General features: G+C 38.6%; 1 protein-coding gene across 1 annotated transcript in view; it reads left to right on the top strand.

Annotated features, from left to right (window-relative positions):
• The window catches only part of Dok6 (docking protein 6), a 452,112-nt gene extending 438,429 nt beyond the window's left edge, over positions 1–13,683 (top strand). Inside the window, exon 8 of the mRNA NM_001191943.1 lies at positions 13,140–13,683. Within this exon, the coding sequence (NP_001178872.1) occupies positions 13,140–13,279 (140 nt within the window). The 3' untranslated portion in view covers positions 13,280–13,683. The remainder of the gene's footprint in view (positions 1–13,139) is intronic.
• Positions 13,684–15,241: the final 1,558 nt, after the last annotated feature.

Raw genomic sequence — 15,241 nt, 5'->3', positions numbered from 1 at the left:
CTGGCTAGGATTTTGAGTACTATATTGAATAAGTATGGAGAGAGTGGGCAGCCTTGTCTAGTCCCTATTTTTGTGGGATTGCTTCAAGTTTCTCTCCATTTAGTTTGACCTTAGCTACTGTTTGCTGTATATTGCTTTTACTATGTTTAGATATGAGACTTAAATTCCTGATCTTTACAGGACTTTTATCACGAAGGGGTGTTGAATTTTGTCAAATGCTTTCTCAGCATCTAATGAAATGACTATGTGGTTCTTATCTTTGAGTTTGTTTATATAGTGGGTTACATTGATGTATTTCTGTACATTAAACCATCTCTGCATCCCTGGGATGAAGCCTACTTGATCATGATGGATGATCGCTTTGATGTGTTCTTGGATTCGGTTTGCAAGAATTTTATTGAGTATTTTTGTGTCAATGTTCATAAGGGAAATTGGTCTGAAGTTCGTTCTTTGTTGGGTCTTTGTGCGGTTTTGATATAAGAGTAATAGTGGCTTCATAGAAGGAATTTTGTAGTGCTCCATATGTTTCAATTTTGTGGAATAGTTTGAACAGTATTGGTATGAGGTCTTCTGTGAAGGTGTGAAGGTCTGATGGAATCACTGAACCCATCTGGGGCTCTTTCTGGTTTGGAGACGTTTAATAACTGCTTCTATTTCTTTCAGAGTTATGGGGTTGTTTAGATGATTTATTTGTTCCTGATTTAACTTTGGTACCTGGTACCTGTCTAGAAAATTGTTCATTTCCTCCAGAATTTCTAGTTTTGTTGAATATAAGCTTTTGTAGTAGGATATGATGATTTTTTAAAAATTTTTTTCAGATTCTGTTGTTATGTTTCCCTTTTCATTTCTGATTTTGTTAATTTGGAAACACTCTCTGTGACCTCTCGTTGTTCTGACTAAGGGTTTATCTATCTTGTTGATTTTCTCAAAGAACCAGCTCCTGTTTTGTTGCTTTTTCATTTCTACTTGGTTGATTTCAGCTCTGAGTTTGATTATTTCCTGCTTTCTACTCTTCTTGGGTTTATTTATTTCTTTTTGTTCTAGAGCTTTAAGGTGTGCTGTCAAGCTGCTGATATATGCTCTCTCCTATTTCTTTTTGCAGGCACTAGGAGCTATGAGTTTTCCTCTTAGTACCGCTTTCATTGTGTCCCATAAGTTGGGGAATGTTGTATCTTCATTTTCATTAAATTCTAAGAAGTCTTTAATTTATTTCTTTATTTCTTCCTTGACCAAGTTGTCATTGAGTAGAGCATTGTTCAACTTCCATATATATGTGGGCTTTCTGTCATTATTGTTGTTATTGAAGACCAGTCTTAACACATGGTGATCTGATAGGATGCATGGGATTATTTCTATCTTCCTGTATCTGTTGAGGCCTGTTTTGTGACCGATTATATGGTCAATTTTAGAGAAGGTTCCATGAGGTGCTGAGAAGAAGGTATATCATTTTGTTTTAGGATGGAATATTCTATAAATATCTGTTAAATCCAATTGGTTCATAACTTCTGTTAGTTTCTCTGTTTCTGTTTCCATGATCTGTCCAGTGATGAGAGTGGGGTGTTGAAATCTCCTACTATTATCCTGTGAGGTGCAATGTGTGCTTTGAGCTTTAGTGAGGTTTCTTTCATGAATGTAGTTGCCCTTGCATTTGGAGCATGTATATTTAGGATTGAGAGTTCATCTTGGTGGATTTTTCCTTTGATGAATATGAAGTATCCTTCCTTATCTTTTTTAATGACTCTTGGTTGAAAGTTAATTTTATGTGATATTAGAGTGGCAACTCCAGCTGGTTTCTTCAGGTCATTTGCTTAGAAAATTGTTTTCCAGTCATTTACTCTGAGGTAGTGTTTGTATTTGTCTCTGAGTGTGTTTCCTGCATGCAGCAAAATGCTGGGTCCTCTTTACATATCCAGTCTTTTGGTATATGTGTTTTTATTGGGGAATTGAGTCCATTGATTTTGAGAGATATTAATGAATAGTGATTTTCGCTTCCTGTTATTTTCGTTTGTAGAGGAGGAATTATGTTTGTTTGTCTCTCTTTTGGTTTCATTGCAAGGAAATTATATTCTTGCTTTCTGTATGGTGTAGTTTCTCTCCTTGTGTTGGAGTTTTCCATCTATTATCCTTTGTAGGGCTGGATTTGTAGAAAGATATTGTGTAAATTTGGTTTTGTCATGGAATATCTTGGTTTCTCCATCTATGTTAATTGAAAGTTTTGCTGGATACAGTAACTTGGGCTGGCATTTCTGTTCTCTTGGGGTCTGTATGCCATCTGTCCAGGATCTTCTGACTTTCAAAGTCTCTGGTGAGAAGTCTGGTGTAATTCTTACAGGTCTGCCTTTATATCTCACTTGACCTTTTTCCCTTATTGCATTTAATATTCTTTCTTTGTTTTGTGCATTTGGTATTTTAACTCTTATGTGATGGGAGGAATTTCTCTTTTGGTCCAATCTATTTGGAGTTCTGTAGGCTTCTTGTATGTTTACGGGCATCTCTTCCTTTAGGTTAGGGAAGTTTTCTTCTATAATTTTGTTGAATATATTTACTGGCCCCTTATGTTGGGAGTCTTCACTTTCTTCTATACTTATTATCCTTAGGTTTGATCTTCTCATTGTGTCCTGGATTTCCTGTACGTTTTGGGCTAGGAGCTTTTTGCATTTTACATTATCTTTGACAGTTGTATGGATGATTTCTATGGAATCTTCTGCTCCCGAGATTCTCTCCTCTGTCTCTTGTATTCTGTTGGTGATGCTTGTGTCTATGGCTCCTTGTGTCTACCTTTAGTTTTCTATATCCAGGGTTTTCTCCCTTTGTGCTTTCTTTATTGTTTCTATTTCCATTTTCAGTTCCTTCACCTGTTTGGTTGTGTTTTCCTGTAATTCTTTCAGTGATTTTTGTGTTTCCTCTCTAAGGGCTTCTACTTGTTTACTTGTGCTTTCCTGCATTTCTCTAAGGGCGTTCTTTATTTCTTCCTTAAAGTCCTCCATCATTGTCAAAAAATGTGATTTCAAATCTAAACCTTGCTTTTCTGGTGTGTTTAGATATCCAGTATTTTCTTTGGTGGGAGAACTGGGCTCTGATGATGCCAAGTAGTCTTTGTTTCTGTTGATTAGGTTCCTGCACTTGCCTCTAGCCATTTGGTTATCTCTGGTGTTTGCTTGTCTTGCTGTTTCTGGGAGTGACTTGGCCCTGCTGTAAGTCTCTGTGTCAACACTACTGTAGAACTGTTTTCCTGTTTTCTTTCAGCCTTTCCTGAGAACAGGTGCTCTGCTGTCAGCTGTGGTGGCACTCCTGGAGACTGTCTTCCTGCTCTAGGCACCGCACCGACAGGAATCAAAGGGTCCTGCCCCTGATTGCTCATGTAGGTCCTTGCACCTAGCAGGCGCAGTTGGCACTAAGTGATTCCCTCTTGGGTCTGGACTGTGGACAGAGGGTATTCTCCTCTGACTTCTCAGGAGTACCCACACTTCTGAGGTTCCAGCTCTCTCTCCCATGGGATTGGTGCATGGAACGGTTTGTACGGATTGGTTCGTCGTCCTGGGCACAGACTAGAATTGTGGGTACCAGTGGCTGTCTATTCCTATATCCCTCTGTCCAGAGGCACTGTGCAGTTTCCCTGTGGACCAGTGATGTAGGCCGAGGTGTGCAGAGGCGGCAATCTGCCCTGAGGCCTCTGGATGTCTGTACTCCTGGGTGGTCTGCTCTCTTCCCCATGGAATTTGGGTGCAGGGAACTGTGGGATGGTGTCAGTTCACTTCCGGGCAGAGCCAGGAACAGGAAGTGCCCTGACACAGAGGACTTCTGCCTCTTTGTATCCTGAATCCACCAGGCAAGTCACTTAGTAGCAGAAAACTGGATTTTACCTCTGCTCTCAGCTTTGGCGGTGCTCCTGGAGACTGTCTTCCAGCTCTAGGCACAGGCCTACTTAACAGGTTTTAAAAAACAAGAGCCAATATGTGTATTGACTCTGCTCTTTGTTTATTAGCATATGGTAATTAGCTATTAGACTGCACAGCATGCTAACTTACTACATATTCTATTTAAGAAACTATTATGAAGACAATTCTGAGAAACTTGAAGGATTGGGTAGTTAGGAAACATTAGGCACACTCAAACCAAGTAGTCCTTCAAGCTCAAGTCACTGAACACTACATGATAAGACATTTAATGTAGAGCATTAACCAAGGTAAATCTCTTATGTTCAAGAGATAAAGAGAGAAAATGAATTTATACAAATATTGGGGGAAAAGGTAAAGGAAATACTTTAATATTCTTATAAAGAGAAGATTTTTACTGGTTATTTTATTTATTTACATTTCAAATGCTGTTCCCCTTCTGGTTTCCCCTCCACAAACTTCCTATTGCATCTCCCTTCTCCCTGTCTCTATGAGGGCGTTCCCCACCTACCCACCCACTCCGTCATCACTGCCTAGCATCCCCCTATGCTGAGGCATTGAGCCTCCACATGACCAAGGGCTTTCCCTCCCATTGATGCCAGATAAGGCAGTCCTCTGCTACCTATGCTGCTGGAGCCATGGGTTCCTTCATGTGTACTCTGGTTGGTGGTTTAGTCCCTACAAGTTCTTTGGTGGGGGATGTCCAGTTAGTTGATATTGTTGTTCTTCTCATGGTGCTGCAATCCCCTTCAGCTCCTTCAGTCCTTTCCTTAACTCTTCCATTGGGGTCACCATGCTCAGTCTAATGGTTGGCTATGAGCATCCTCATCTGATTGGTCAGACTCTGGGAGGGCCACACTCCTGTCAAAAACCTAGGAAACTTAAAAACAGACCTGACTGTATTTGTTTTTGTTTTTTAAGTCTAGCTTTAGGAACTTTTTGTGACAAAAGAAAATTAAGAAAACATCAATGATGGAGCAACAGAAATAGTGCAGCAGTTATAAGTACTTGCTTTTCTTCCAAGGGCCATGAGGTCAGTTCCTAGCACACAAGCTAAGTGACTCATAAGGACCTTTAACTCCAACCTCAGGGGATCTAATATCTTCTCTTCTCCATAACACTCTTACACACTTGGGAAACTCACAAAGAGACATAACACAAACATTTAAATATTTAAAAGAAAAACTGGAAACATCATTGAGATGTATGTAATTTCTCATACTTGAACTTTAGAAAAGTACTTTCCTACCCTAAAAGGAAGGGTGTAAATTAGTGATACTTTAGGTAAAAAAGCTCATGTCCCAAGATGCCTAAGAGTGTTTTGTGTAGTTGGTTGGTTGGTTGGTTGGTTGGTTGGTTGGTTGGTTGGTTGATTTTGGTTCTCTGAGACATGGTTTCATGGTGTAACCTTGGGTATCCTTGAAGTCACACTATAGACCAAGCTGGCCTTGGACTTGGATCTACCTCACTCTGCACAGATTTAAGAATTTGGTTGTTTGATTAAAAGAGGGAAATCCCTTAACCTGGGATCTGTAAGTTGGAACCTCAGAGAAACCAGTAACATATTTCTTCAAAAACCTGAGAATCAAGAATTCTATATCCAAAACCAGAAAATATGGGTACCTCAGCTTAGAAAGAGAAATTACTCTCATCCTTCCCTTTGCTTTATACAGATGAACTGGATAAGGTCTGCCCATGTTGATGGGAGATCTTATTTATTTAACCTACTGACTATCTTAAAGCACCTCCAAGGATATACTGGGAAATAATTATTTTACCAGCATCTGGATGTTTATCAATCATGTCAAGATAACACATTATTCATGATCTCTTCTTCTCAAGCTGATAGGAAGATTTTATTAAGGACAGCATTTCTTCTGTAATTGGTATAAGATTGTCATGAAATTTGTACTCAATGAGCAGAGGCTTATATATTCTTTTTAATCATTCTTTATGTAAATTAGACCAATTATCATTTTCCCCAATGGATCAAATATGTTGAACCTGAACCTTGATAAACCCCAAAGTTTTCTCAAGGTCATAAAGCTCCACCCTTGAATCTCCAGGAGAAACTCAGAAGCTCACTTAGAATGCCAGTTTAAATTTCAACTATTAAAAATTGAATAAAATTCAAATACATTTTGTAGGGGAAAAACTTGGCAATTCATGTTGGCATTTCAATGCGTAATTAATCCCCGATGGATAATTATTGAGATATAGTAGAGCTGTGGCTGTCTAATATGGTTTCAAATTTCATCTACATTTAAGATTAGCATTCAAGTATTAAACACGGCAAAACTCCTCCTCTGCCAACAAGACACTGTGGTGAGTTCACTCAACCAACCTAACTTTGTAACGCCCATTTTTCTACTATCTCCTTTCCTATCCAGTGCATGGGTACAGCCTGCCCACTCTTCTTGCAGCTAGCACTAAGAAGGTACTTGTTAAAGACATATCTCCTAACTATTCAGCCTAAACTTTTATTAATGCTTTTATTCCACATGTTTTCTTCCTCATCAGGAAACTTCCTCACTTAATTTATTGTAATACTAACTTTTGTTTTAGTATTTAAAGGAACCACACCTTTTCAGTTCCTCCAGAGTCTGACAAATTGTTTAAGCACATGACTATTAAATGCCTTCCTTAGGGCCATTTCCTCTCACTAGCTATTGTCCAAGAGTTTTGTTAGGGGAATCTGTCTGGCTTTTATGGGATTCCTTTAGAATCTATATTGAAAATAAAATTAGTTAGTAAAAGTAGAAAACCAGATGCCAATCAGGTTGAGGGAGTTCTGCAATAAATGCTAACACACTCTTAATTACTGAGAGAAGAGGATATTGCGTCTGTGTTCTTGTTCCCTCTTCCTCTTGCCTTCTCTATGTAAGAATCCTTGCTCTAGCACTCCAGCCTGGCTGCTGTTTTCAACTACATTTGCATTTTTTTCCAGTTCATAGAGTTTGGGCACTTTGGGATCCAGCAGGGAAGTTTCCCTTTAAAGTAAGCATTCATTGTGTCTTTATTGTTATGTGCTGTTCTTCAGTTCCTTGAATAATTTTGTTAGAATAAACAAATGCACTAAATGACTCTACACCTAGCATATTATCTTCCTTTCAGAGTGAAAATCTGAAGCTTAGGTTCAGTAGACACACATACAATTACCATGTCAGAGGGTTCTTGAACCCACTGGGTAAGGATGGTCATCAACACTGTAGGAACATACAGAACACTTGAGCAAAGTATCATTTCTACTGAAGCAGACATGACTACAGCAGACTATAAATACAAAATTTAAGATGGCTTTTTAAACAGACTTATTGCTGTTAACATATTTGCTGTTTTAATTAATAGCATTGTGCAGATGATCTGTGTGTGTATTTGCCATATCTGTCTATATGGCCAAGTGGAGAAAAATTGACAGAGCATTTCACTAGACTGCTTGTCAGAAGGGTGAACGAGTCTATTCCACTGAGTGTTTTAATTTAAGCCTCACCGTTTATTTTTGTTGTTTCATGCTTTCATCAACACTGCCTAAGGGCATGGCTCCAGTGAATGCTGAAAGGGGCTTGATTATTTTTCTCCCTTTGTTCACATTTATTGTTTTCTTGATCAAACAGCCTTCACATATTCAGTTCTGATTGAGGTATTTTATTTTCCAGATTTGCATTAAACAGCATAATTTATTAACTGTCTGAAATAAATAGTTGAAGTAAAACAAAGTCATAAATTACTTTCCAATTAAACCAAAATGATTCACAGAGGAGATGAAAAAATATACTGATGACCTTGAAAAAGAATAACATTCAAATCATCGTGGAGAGAGGCAGTACTTTAGGATGGTAGGAGAAATCAGGTGCTGAGCGGGGAATGATAAGCTTGTGAGCCCACTCTGCTCAGAAAAGAAATTAAGCACACACCTACGGATTTTTGCTAACTACTTTATGTGTTGATTTGTTTAATTTCCACTCTACGTACAGAGAATATGATCCCCCAACATGGGATGATGAGACCACAAAAGTACAGCAAAGTCCAATTTGTTTCTGAAGCTCATTGTAGTGGTGAAATGCACAGTGAGATTCACTGTTCACACTGTGGGGGTGCTGAAATGATATGTATGGGTTTATCACCCACTTGTCCTCTGGTTCTACTCAACAAAGGTAGAGCAAACCATTCACTTGCTGTTTGTAGTTTGCTGTCCTTGCCTGACTATATTTCTCAGGGCAGCTGATCAGAACTATAAAGTAAGAGTTCCCATTTCTAAGACTCTTTCCTGAAGACTTTTTGAGTAGAAGACTGATAAATGTTCTTTGTATTATTTTCCAGGAGACTCAAGTTCTGTTCCTAGAACTCATAACAAGAAAATTAAAAACTGCCTTTAACATTGCATTATCTTCTCTTTTATGCTCAATATTATAGAATTAAAAAAAACTATGTTCAAAAGAAAAATCTTCATTAATTTTCAACTTAAGTCTTCACTTTCAGGTAACAAATAATATGAATTAAAGATATGTCTCACCTTTCTCTTCAGATGTTTTTATATTTTATTAGCAGTTGCATAAAATCAAAACTAAAAGTGTATTTTTGAAGAAAACTTAATTTTTAATTACATGTATATGTGTAGTGTGGGGGTGCACATGAGCGTTGTTGCTAATGGAGGCCTGAAGGACGTCACCAGGTCCTTTGGAACTGAAATTAGAGATAGTTATTAAGTTTCTTGGCATGAACTCTGGGGTCCCTTGGAAAAGCAGTGCACAACGTTAACTACAGAGCATCTCTCTAGCCATAAGAGCAAGTTCTTAATACTTCCAGCTGGTATTGTTAATAAACACAATGTTTCTTGTTAAAAGAATCATGAATTCTCATTGTGCAATGGTAAGATAGACAGAAGACATACACAGATAGATACACACACACACACACACACACACACACACACACACACACTACACATACACACATCAATAGTTTTCACCATCACTGTCATGTCAAGATGCTGCCTCCTTACAGGCCTTCACTAACTGCTCTAGCTAACATTTAGTACACACAGCTGTCTCAGGTTCCTCCTATGTGTTGTTGAGTTTAGTGCACATACAGCCAGCAGACAGTGTGATCTTCTCTCTGGGACAGTGAAACCCGTGGAGACTACATTGGAATCACAACCTTCGATTGAATGCCAACATTTGTAGACTAACTCACTGACTTAACATTTAAAACCACAATACATGCAAAATAAAGCCAAAATACAAGCTGAGTAACTCTGTTATCACCATCTGATTTCAGATCAATAATCCTAAAATCTCATAGCAAAGTAATATCCCTTAAAGTTAACTATAAAAGAAAAAGAAAAAGAAAATACCAGAAGCAGCATGTGTATACCTGGTGTTTCCACTTCTGAGATTCTGATTTTTAACATTCCCTTAATTTCTACGCACTCCTTTAACTTCTTACCCTTTTCAAAGCCCCTCTTTAATATCACCTTAGCATTGCCATTATTGGCCCCCAAGTCTCTTACTTATCCCTCCTTTTCCTGTTTCTCTGCTTCATTTTCATGTTTCCTTTTTATATCATCGGAGTCCTCATGAAAGAGCAGAAAATTTAAAATAATTTAGTGAAGAGACTGCATATAGACCACTAGGAAAAGCTATGGTAGCTAATGGGAAGTGAGAAAGCCAGATGCACAAGAGCAAGAGTGTTGTGGTTTGCTCTGAAGTTATCTGTATTTTGATGCTAATTCCACTGTCCCAAGGACAGTTGCCTAGTCACATACTCAGGAATCAGGTGACTTCACCAGAACCGTCTCCCCATTGAATTTGTAAAATACAGGTGAGGGCCAGGTACAGGATAGAAGGAAGCCTGTCATTGGAGGAGAAGGAAGGATGGGTGGGAGAGAAGTTTGAAGGAAGAGGAGGAGACTAGAACAAAGAGGAGAGGAGAGGCAGAGAAGCCATGGCAGGACAATGGAGGCTGATGTAAAGATTCCGCTCTGTGTATTCACAGGTTATTATTAAGGTTCTTAAGGGATGAATGGTATCAGGCTTTGTATGTTTAAGTGGGCAATTATATCTTACCAATTGGGTCAAAGGTTATTGTGTTGTGTGTTCTTTTATGTGACGGTTTGAGTGTAGGAAAGTGTGAGGCAGCAGGAGACACTGGGCCGCCGAGGAGTGGGGATGTTTTCCTGCCAAGATATCTAGCAGATATCTTGGGGAACTGCAGTAACAGACCAAGCAGGATAAAAGACAACCAATACTTCTTTTTATTTTTTATATTTTTACAACAACACAAGAGTAATGATATGCCTCTTCCAAAGCACAAAGACACTAAGTGGGGAAAATGGGAGTAAAGGACTTTTCAGGTCCACATTTAACTTTCAGACTATTTTAATAACTATTAATGTATATTAATTTTGTGTATCACACCACAGCACAGATTCAGTCATAGGAAGGAACTACAGAAACAAAAAGAATTAAAAAAGCTCAAATGTACCTGAGAAGGACAGAAAGGATGTCCCACACTCTTCCTCCACTGAGATTTGCAGCAATAGTCAATAGTCTTCTCCCATCCCTGGTCATCAAGAGAATCAGGTCAACAACAAAGTTAAAACCATTTCTTGATAGAAAGCAAGATTTGTTTCTCACATTTTTTTTTAAATTTAAGCAGTTCTACCACTTTTAATAAGCCTTTAATTACACAATTCCTGTGGGTTTTCTCCTTGGATCTCAAGCTTTCCACACTGCAAGGATATTTTTGGAGTCATCAAGCATGTGGCAATGAAACTGGCTTTGAGCCTATGACATTGAAAAGGACAAGGCCACTGATAGGTATGACAGTGGAAGTCCCATGTTTCTGTGTTAGCAGATAGTTTTCTCCGGATTCCACACTCAAGAGATCAGCTAAAACACAGATTAAATTAAATTTATTTCATCCCTTAATAACAATATAAACTCTTAAGGGAAAGTGCATAGTATCTATTTTTCTTCTGTCTCTCTAAGCCTTTCCACTAGGTACAAACCATTCTCAAGCACAAAGAATAATCACTGCTATAAAAACATGTGAGACAATTACTGGAAAGTCTTTCTAAAGCCTTAATATGTACACTTCTTTCTACACATTATAAACATCCTGAGAAATTTTAAGCCATCACTGTGCTTTGGTTTGCAATAGACAGTTTTGTATCACAATATATCAGCTAAGCAGTCAAAATCGTGGGAAGAATTTTCTTGGGATATATTTTATATCATATTCAACTCTTTTTTTTCTCCATCTTTATTAAATTGGGTATTTCTTATTTACATTTCAATTGTTATTCCCTTTCCCAGTTTCCAGGCCAACATTCCCCAGCCCCGTCCCTTCCCCTTCTGTATGGGTGTTTCCCTCCCCATCCTCCCCCCATTACCACCCTCCCCCCAACAATCCTGTTCACTGGAGGTTCAGTCTTGGCAGGACCAAGGGCTTCCCCTTCCACTGGTGCCCTTACTAGGCTATTCATTGCTACCTGTGCAGTTGGAGCCCAGGGTCAGTCCATGTATAGTCTTTGGGTAGTGGCTTAGTCCCTGGAAGCTCTGGTTGGTTGGCATTGTTGTTCATATGGGGTCTCAAGACCCTTCAAGCTCTTTCAGTCCTTTCTATGATTCCTTAAATGGGGGTCCCATTCTCACTTCAGTGGTCTGCTGGTGGCATTCGCCTATGTATTTGCTGTATGCTGGCTGTGTCTCTCAGGAGAGATCTACATCCGGTTTCTGTCAGCCTGCACTTCTTTGCTTCATCCATCTTATCTAGTTTGGTGGCTGTATATGTATGCGCCACACGTGGGGCAGGCTCTGAATGGGTGTTCCTTCAGTCTCTGTTCTAAACTTTGCCTCCCTATCCCTTCCCAAGGGTATTCTTGTTCCCCTTTTAAAGAAGGAATGAAGCATCCACATTTTGGTCATCCTTCTTGAGTTTCATGTGTTCTGTGCATTTAAGGTAATTCAAGCATTTTGGGATAATATCCACTTATCAATGAATGCTTACCATGTGTGTTTTTCTGTGATTGGGTTACCTCACTCAGGATGATATTTTCCAGTTCCATCCATTTGCCTATAAATTTCATAAAGTCATTGTTTTTGATAGCTGAGTAGTATTCCATTGTATAGATGTACCACATTTTCTGTATCCATTCCTCTGTTGAAGGGCATCTGGGTTCTTTCCAGCTTCTGGCTATTATAAATAAGGCTCCTATGAACATAGTGGAGCATTTGTTATTGTTATATGTTGGAGCATCTTTTGGGTATATGCCCAAGAGATAAGTATAGCTGGGTCCTCAGGTAGTTCAATGTCCAATTTTCTGAGTAACCTCCAGACTGATTTCCAGAATGGTTGTATCAGTCTGCAATCCCACCAACAATGGAGGAGTGTTCCTCTTTCTCCACATCCTCGCCAGCATCTGCTGTCACCGAAGTTTTTGATCTTAGCTATAATATTCAACTCTTAAAGCATTTTAGTGACCATTGAGGCATATTACCTTGGTGAACCAGTATATACAATCAGTTATGGGAGAACTCACAAAATTCCTGGGGAAACCAGAACCCCTAACTTATTGTAAAACCTTCTTTGATAATTAGCTATTACTGACCAGGGTAAAATTCAGTTTGCCTGTTCACAGATGCTCTAAATAAAGTATTTCATTATCTTTGAGTTGCAGAAAGTGAGTGTAACAGAAAAGAAATAAATTATGCTTTCCAGAAGAAATAGTTTTCCAGGGAAAGTATTTCCTGCCTTTATTTTAAAGGTTAAAGACAGGAAAGTTGAGAGTCCTAAAAATTAGCCCAGCTCTATAGGTATCCAGAATTCTAGGAAAGATACATATGGGGAAAATACTGATGTCTGAATATATTTTTACATCATAAATGATCAAGAAATCAGGCCTGATGTGGTGTTCGGACAGTAATCAAAGCTAACTGAGAAGCTGCAGGAGAAGAATCAGACAGTTCAACATCCGCCTTGATAGCTTACTAAGATTCACTCTCAAATTAAAAAGTAAAAGGAGAGGAGATTTGACTATTGTGTAGTTGGCCCTGGGTTCAGTTCCCAGTTGGGTAAAGGAAGAATCAGGATACCAAAGTCTAGATTCTTGCCCACTTCCTTACAAGTTTTGTTTTCAGGGTTTGAAGTCTTTTATTAGATCTATTTGCTGTCATTACTAAGATGTACTTTTGTTTCCTCTGAGTGTATTTCTTAGTACAGCTGTCCTTTCTTCTTCTTCAGGTCATGGGTTTGGTTCATCAAAGATGTCCAGGGCACAGACATTTCCCAGCTATGCTCCAGAACAGAGTGAAGAGGCTCAGCCACCGTTGTCACGGTCCAGCAGCTATGGATTCAGCTATAGCTCCAGCCTCATTCAATGACACACAGAGGCCACCAATGACCAGCAAGACAGTCTACCCTGGACCTGCCATGGGGTCATTTCGCCCTATGCTTCCTGGAAGACCAATTGCAGTACAATTTAACATTGGTAGGGCATAGCCCCAACTAGAAGGTTAAAAACTGGAGTTCTGCTTCCTTGATTCAGTGGTTAAGTCCTTTATTTATTGAATTTCTATGGGGGAAAAATCTATGTTTTACAAAAAATAGAATCCAATAATATGAACACTCATCTAAATAAGAAAAATTCTTTGTGTCTGACATTAGCAGAAGTTTTGGTACTGGGAAATTTTCCACTCCAGTTTGAGCCTGGGTGGCACTGACATTTGTCCTTAAGGTTAGGTGCTTTTGTTTGAACATAGGGCCTGACTTTAAACATATGATGACCCACTGTAGGCTCTGTGGCTTTTTCAGTTTTGACAGAAACAAATCAAGCAAGCTTTACAGATGGCATCTTAACTCTCAATGTAAAAACACCCAATGACAATTGAGGGGGTATAAAAATAGAATACTCCATTAAGAATGGCCCTGTAGTTGTGTGTGTGTGTGTGTGTGTGTGTGTGTGTGTGTGTGTGTGTGTAAGTATAGCCACGGATATTGCTATATCAATTTAGAAATAAGTATACTTCATCAGTGATGAGGGTGATAAGATATGCTCACTTAAATTATTGAAAACTAATTTGTTGCATTAAAATTAAGATTGTTATGTTAAATAGCTATTTTTAACATAGTAATGTTAGAAAATTAAAAAGGCCCCCTACTAGCAACAGTATTTCTGTAGTCCACTCTGATCCTATAAGGAATATGAGTGCAAACACAAGAGGGAAGTATTTTGGAAGCAAGATAACAAACCTAGCTGTCCTCTATGTTGGTTGTCATATTGTGTGTCTAGTTTGTGTTGCCTTGTTATTGATTGCTTCTTCCCTTGGCCATCCATCAGAAATACTTGAAGAATTGATGTAATCTCCAACTCCAAAGGGAACTCCAAAATGTTTGAGAATGACACAAAACTGTACTTAAAGTAAATTCAGCTTTCTTGTGGTCAAGAGAGGAGGAACAAATGCTACACAAAAGTAGATATTAGGATGTTAAATTTCACAGAAGTATTTCACAAAGGCCATTGTCATTGGGGGCTTGGCATTAACTGTGGGATCAGAACTTGCTTGGCTTTAATTTTTCTTGTCCTGAACTTATTCGGCTGGAATGAAAGGAAAAAATGTTCTACTTGTAAATTTTTTTCAGCTATGACAATATGACAAACTACCAAGTTTGAAGGAAAATAGGAAATACCACTCAAAGAAGAAAGGTCTGGTTAATTCAGGTCAAAATAGAAATGTTTGCTGACCATTTAGGGAGTAAAAATATAAATTACTAGCCTGACTTACCTGATGTCATGTGGCTAAATCAGATATCCATCAAGGAATCCAGATCATGTTCAAAGAACAAGCCAAGATCAAGCAAGAAGAAAACCTGATTTTTTTCTTTAATAGAAAAATGTTCTATCAAAGTTAGTCTATTCAAAGGGACCTTTTTCTGATCCCCATCTGGATTTCCTTCATCCTTATTCATAGGTGGAGAGCAGATTGACAACTCATTTCAGTGAATTACTACTGAGTAGAAGTGGTTACACATCCTTCTTTGATAAATGTGCACTTACTGCAACTACCTACACTCCCCAAAACACAGAGATAGGTATGAAAACCCCAAGTTAATGTGGCTGTGAAAAATAATTGCCTTCAGAAATAAAAAGAAAAATGCCCAAACTTTGCACTATAGATTTTGCTAACACAGCAGAAGAGAAAATGACTGGGTCCTTCTGAGGAGAGAGGATACAGCCTTCCCTGGGATCACACTTTTCAGGGTTAATGCCTCTGAGTGTCTTTAACACATGGCATCCACTGAGGAAATGCCATTAGTAAATACTCCAGAGCAACTCTTGAGCTGAG

This window comes from Rattus norvegicus, chromosome 18 (genome assembly GCF_021556685.1).
Source record: "Rattus norvegicus strain SHRSP/BbbUtx chromosome 18, alternate assembly SHRSP_T2T, whole genome shotgun sequence".
In the NCBI taxonomy this organism is placed as follows: Eukaryota; Metazoa; Chordata; class Mammalia; order Rodentia; family Muridae; genus Rattus; species Rattus norvegicus.
The sequence above is the reverse complement of the archived record's forward strand: the minus strand, read 5'-3'. Positions and strand labels throughout refer to the sequence as shown.